The sequence below is a fragment of the Triticum urartu genome, unplaced genomic scaffold (genome assembly GCF_003073215.2).
Source record: "Triticum urartu cultivar G1812 unplaced genomic scaffold, Tu2.1 TuUngrouped_contig_6061, whole genome shotgun sequence".
Classification (NCBI taxonomy): domain Eukaryota; kingdom Viridiplantae; phylum Streptophyta; class Magnoliopsida; order Poales; family Poaceae; genus Triticum; species Triticum urartu.
In genome coordinates this window covers 6,010-9,328 of record NW_024116790.1, presented here as the reverse complement: position 1 = coordinate 9,328, position 3,319 = coordinate 6,010, and the positions used below count along the sequence as shown (strand labels likewise).

Below are 3,319 nucleotides of genomic sequence, written 5' to 3'. Positions count from 1 at the left end.
GGGTTGGCGGGCGCGCCGGCGGCAAGTCGGGGGGCGACACAGGGGACAGCGCCTCCCCGCGGTTCTACAGCCTCCTCGGCATGTAGAACTGCAAGGGCGGCGGCCAGCGAGGAGCGGCGAGGCGAGCGAGACGGCGGGCGGGCCTAGTAGTGTGTTTTTCTCTTTTTGTAAAATACTTTAAATATGTATGAGCGGGCGTGTTTGTGCCGTGTTTGGTCGAATTTGGTTTGAAGTCGCCGAAATATGCATGAACTCGTCGTGTTTGTGCCGTTCAAAAAAATCCCGTGGGCGCCGCGACTGGGTGGCATCACGCCCCCAGCGCGCGTTTTGCGCCGGTGCGCCCCCAGGGGGCGATTTTTAGCGCCTCCTGGGGGGCCAACGGCTGGAGATGCTCTTATGATTCACTAATCCAAACATATATAAGGGGGGATTTTTTTGTTATTGAAAATACATAAGCAACAAGCTAGTGAGAGGGTCAAACACCGTACCCACCCGCCGCCTCCCCGGTACTAGGGTTCTTTGCCTCCCACCAGCGCCGGCGCCGGTCCGTCCCGTCTCCGGTGGCCTTAGGGCCATGTAGGCGGCGTGGATCTCGGCCCTTGCCGGTGGGAGGGTTCATTTTTAGATCTGTTTTTGAGCTTTGTTATGGTTTGTGTCCTGCTCAGGAAGGCGAGACGGCGCCGGCTCCCTGAAGATGAAATAAAGGTCTCCCCGCCTAGCCCCCATTCTGGTGATGCATCTAGCATCATCGGTGGGCGTGTGCGGGTGTGTCTCTGGCGGATCTGTCTTTGGTGGATTTGCTCGGATCTGTTCGTCGTTCGTCTTCGTTCGTGTAACTTTAGGTTGGATTATTTTGATCTACACTCTTCATCTGCGGTGGTTGCTGTTCTGGTGCATTGGTTCCATGAGGCCTTAGCACGACGACTTCCCGACTGTGTACTACAACAACGTTTGCCCTGCTCCGGCGAGGGATGAGCGATGACAGCGGCACGCCTTCGGCTCGCTTCAGTGCTTGTAGTCGTCGCTAGGTGGTCTATGGATCTGCATGTAATTTTTATTATTTCTAGTGTTTCCTGTTCTACCATGATTGAAGATGAATAGATTGAAAGTTTTTTCGCAAAAAAACAAGCTAGTAGGGAGGGGGTTTGGAGTCGGGGCCATGGTTGCTGGGGCGGCGGCCTGAGTGGTGAAAGTTGTGGTGTTCGTGCGCGGAGCTCGTAGCTGGGGTGTTCATGACCACCATGGCCGCGTGGGCGGCCTGGTGGCTAGAATTCAATGTTCCGTGGAGATGGTGCGGTAGGTATCTCGCGACTGACTACACCCTACTCGGAGGCAAAGCTGATTGCCGAGGTAAAGTTCTTGTTTGGCTTCCGCTAGGCCGACAGTGGCGGTGTCCGTGGGCGTCATCAGTTCCTTAAAGGCTTCCTTGCAGTTGCTCTCTGGATGAAAATCATTATCTTTAGGATCGGGCGGTGGATGCGCTCCGGTAGTCCGGTGTCCTACCCATCCTGAGGACGCAGCCTTGGATCTCATGGTTCATCGGCGTTCAGCTTCGTCCCTCCATCGTGGCTCGCTCACGGTTGGGAGTTTCGTCAACTTCATGTGATGCGTATTGTACATCTATTGCTTGCTTGAAGTTGTATGGGATGGTGTTGCTGATCTTCAATACCTATGTATCTATCACTGTGTGTGTGTGTGTGTGTGTGTGTTATGTTAGTGCGTTGTTCGATTTCGTTTGTATCATGGTCGTTGCTTTATCTTTAAACCAGTGAGCCTTTTTGGCATAGCTCTACATGTCCCTTATGTCTAGTAAGCGTGGGGAGTCGATCCCCCGCTTTAAAAGGATTGTCACTTCTATTAGGTTGACTGTGGTGGAAGTTTTGATGCACCCTTAATTGAGTATGTCAGGTAGTGATCACCATTGTCCAATCATCGGATGGATTTGGACTACAGTGAATTGTTGTAGCCCTAAAGCTTCAACTTGCCACCGTACTCCTCGGGGAGCTGGGACTCATCAATGGCGCCCTGGAGCGTGGATTTGAGGTCCTTATCGGCGACAAACACAAACTTCTTCCGGGTCCGGTCGTCAATGAATGGATACACCATCTTCCATGCCGTCATGAACATGTAGGGCACGTGGATCAGGAACACCCGGCCAAGGCGCTCCGGGTAATAGCCCTGCATGATTTCCAATGCCGCCACGTAACCCCGGATGTCACAATTCGCATACCCCCACCCCTTCATGTCTATCAAAACCGCAAACTTCTCCTGCCTCACTGGCAACCTATAAAAGATCAGGACAGACCCCAACAATTAGTTACTCGATCGATCAACCGTGACTAGCTAGTTAGCAGAATGTTGTGCATTAACTTGATGGGTCCATGTGGATATATACCTAGTGCAGATTTTGTCGAGGACATAGGCGACGTAGCGCTTGAACTCGCCAAGGTCACGATGGGCAGGGAAATGGCGCGCGCCATAGAGATATGCCATGGGGCGGTTGAGGCGGTCGAAGCCCTGCATGCGGACCCTGTCCTTTGCGATCTCGCCACGCACCTCGTCGTCCGAGATGGAGCCGCGAGGCTTGGCAACACGCTTCCAGGCGAGGTACTGGAGGAGCATCGTCGACGCCTTGCCGATGTTGTGGTCCCGGGCACGCAGGAACCGCCGCAGTGCAAAGTCGTCCTCCTCCTGCAAGCAAGCAAGTGTAGGATGGCAGTAGATCAACAACTGGATCATCATCCACGTGTATGCACATGATTGGACGGCAGATTCTATAAGGATGATTGCTCTTTGTCACGGGGACTGACACAAAGGACTGATGAACCACCCGTACGTTGTCTCCTCGCAGATGAGAAGATAGTACGTGTCCGACAAGGAAATTAACCAACCACTCTCTGCTAATTAAGCACACCAACCTAATTGACCCGTCCAGATTAATTAATGAATTCGATGGATCTGGTTCACCTAGCCGAAGGAAATTAACTAACCATGCATCCAAGGTTGTGCGATTGAAGTGGTCATTCATGGGCGTATGTATTTCGAGGGCTAGGGAGTGGAGTGATCTAGTATCTAGTCACTCACGCGACGAGTTGACGAGGAATCAAGGAGACGATGGATGCGGTAGGGAGGGTACCTTGGCTGCGGGGTCCTGGGCCTCGACCACGGCCCTCAGCTCCGCCACCTTCTTCCACTCCGCCGCGTCGCCGTCACTGTCGCCATGGCCGCGTTGGTGCTCATCGTCGGTAACGAAATGATCCATTCCTGTTGCAACGGTGGCGCTCGATCTGCTCTGTGTCAGTTGGGAAGGGAGAGGCCG

General features: G+C 53.5%; 1 protein-coding gene across 1 annotated transcript; it reads right to left on the bottom strand.

Annotated features, from left to right (window-relative positions):
- Window positions 1-1,729: 1,729 nt before the first annotated feature.
- LOC125530090 (phosphatidylinositol transfer protein 3-like) lies at window positions 1,730-3,319 on the bottom strand. Its single transcript, XM_048694479.1, has 3 exons — window positions 3,137-3,319; window positions 2,396-2,691; window positions 1,730-2,284 (listed from the first exon to the last, which is right to left on the bottom strand). The coding sequence occupies exons 1-3, from the start codon at window positions 3,260-3,262 to the stop codon at window positions 1,969-1,971; spliced, it is 738 nt and encodes a 245-aa protein (XP_048550436.1). The 5' UTR covers window positions 3,263-3,319; the 3' UTR covers window positions 1,730-1,968.

What these genes read in the sequence shown, in the direction of transcription:
- LOC125530090 (XM_048694479.1), bottom strand. Translation starts at nt 3,262, where the DNA reads ATGGATCATTTCGTTACCGACGATGAGCACCAACGCGGCCATGGCGAC. An exon ending in CCCAGGACCCCGCAGCCAAG is followed by an intron (nt 2,692 to 3,136) that starts GTACCCTCCCTA and finishes GCTTGCTTGCAG; the next exon opens with GAGGAGGACGACTTTGCACT. An exon ending in CTCGACAAAATCTGCACTAG is followed by an intron (nt 2,285 to 2,395) that starts GTATATATCCAC and finishes GATCTTTTATAG; the next exon opens with GTTGCCAGTGAGGCAGGAGA.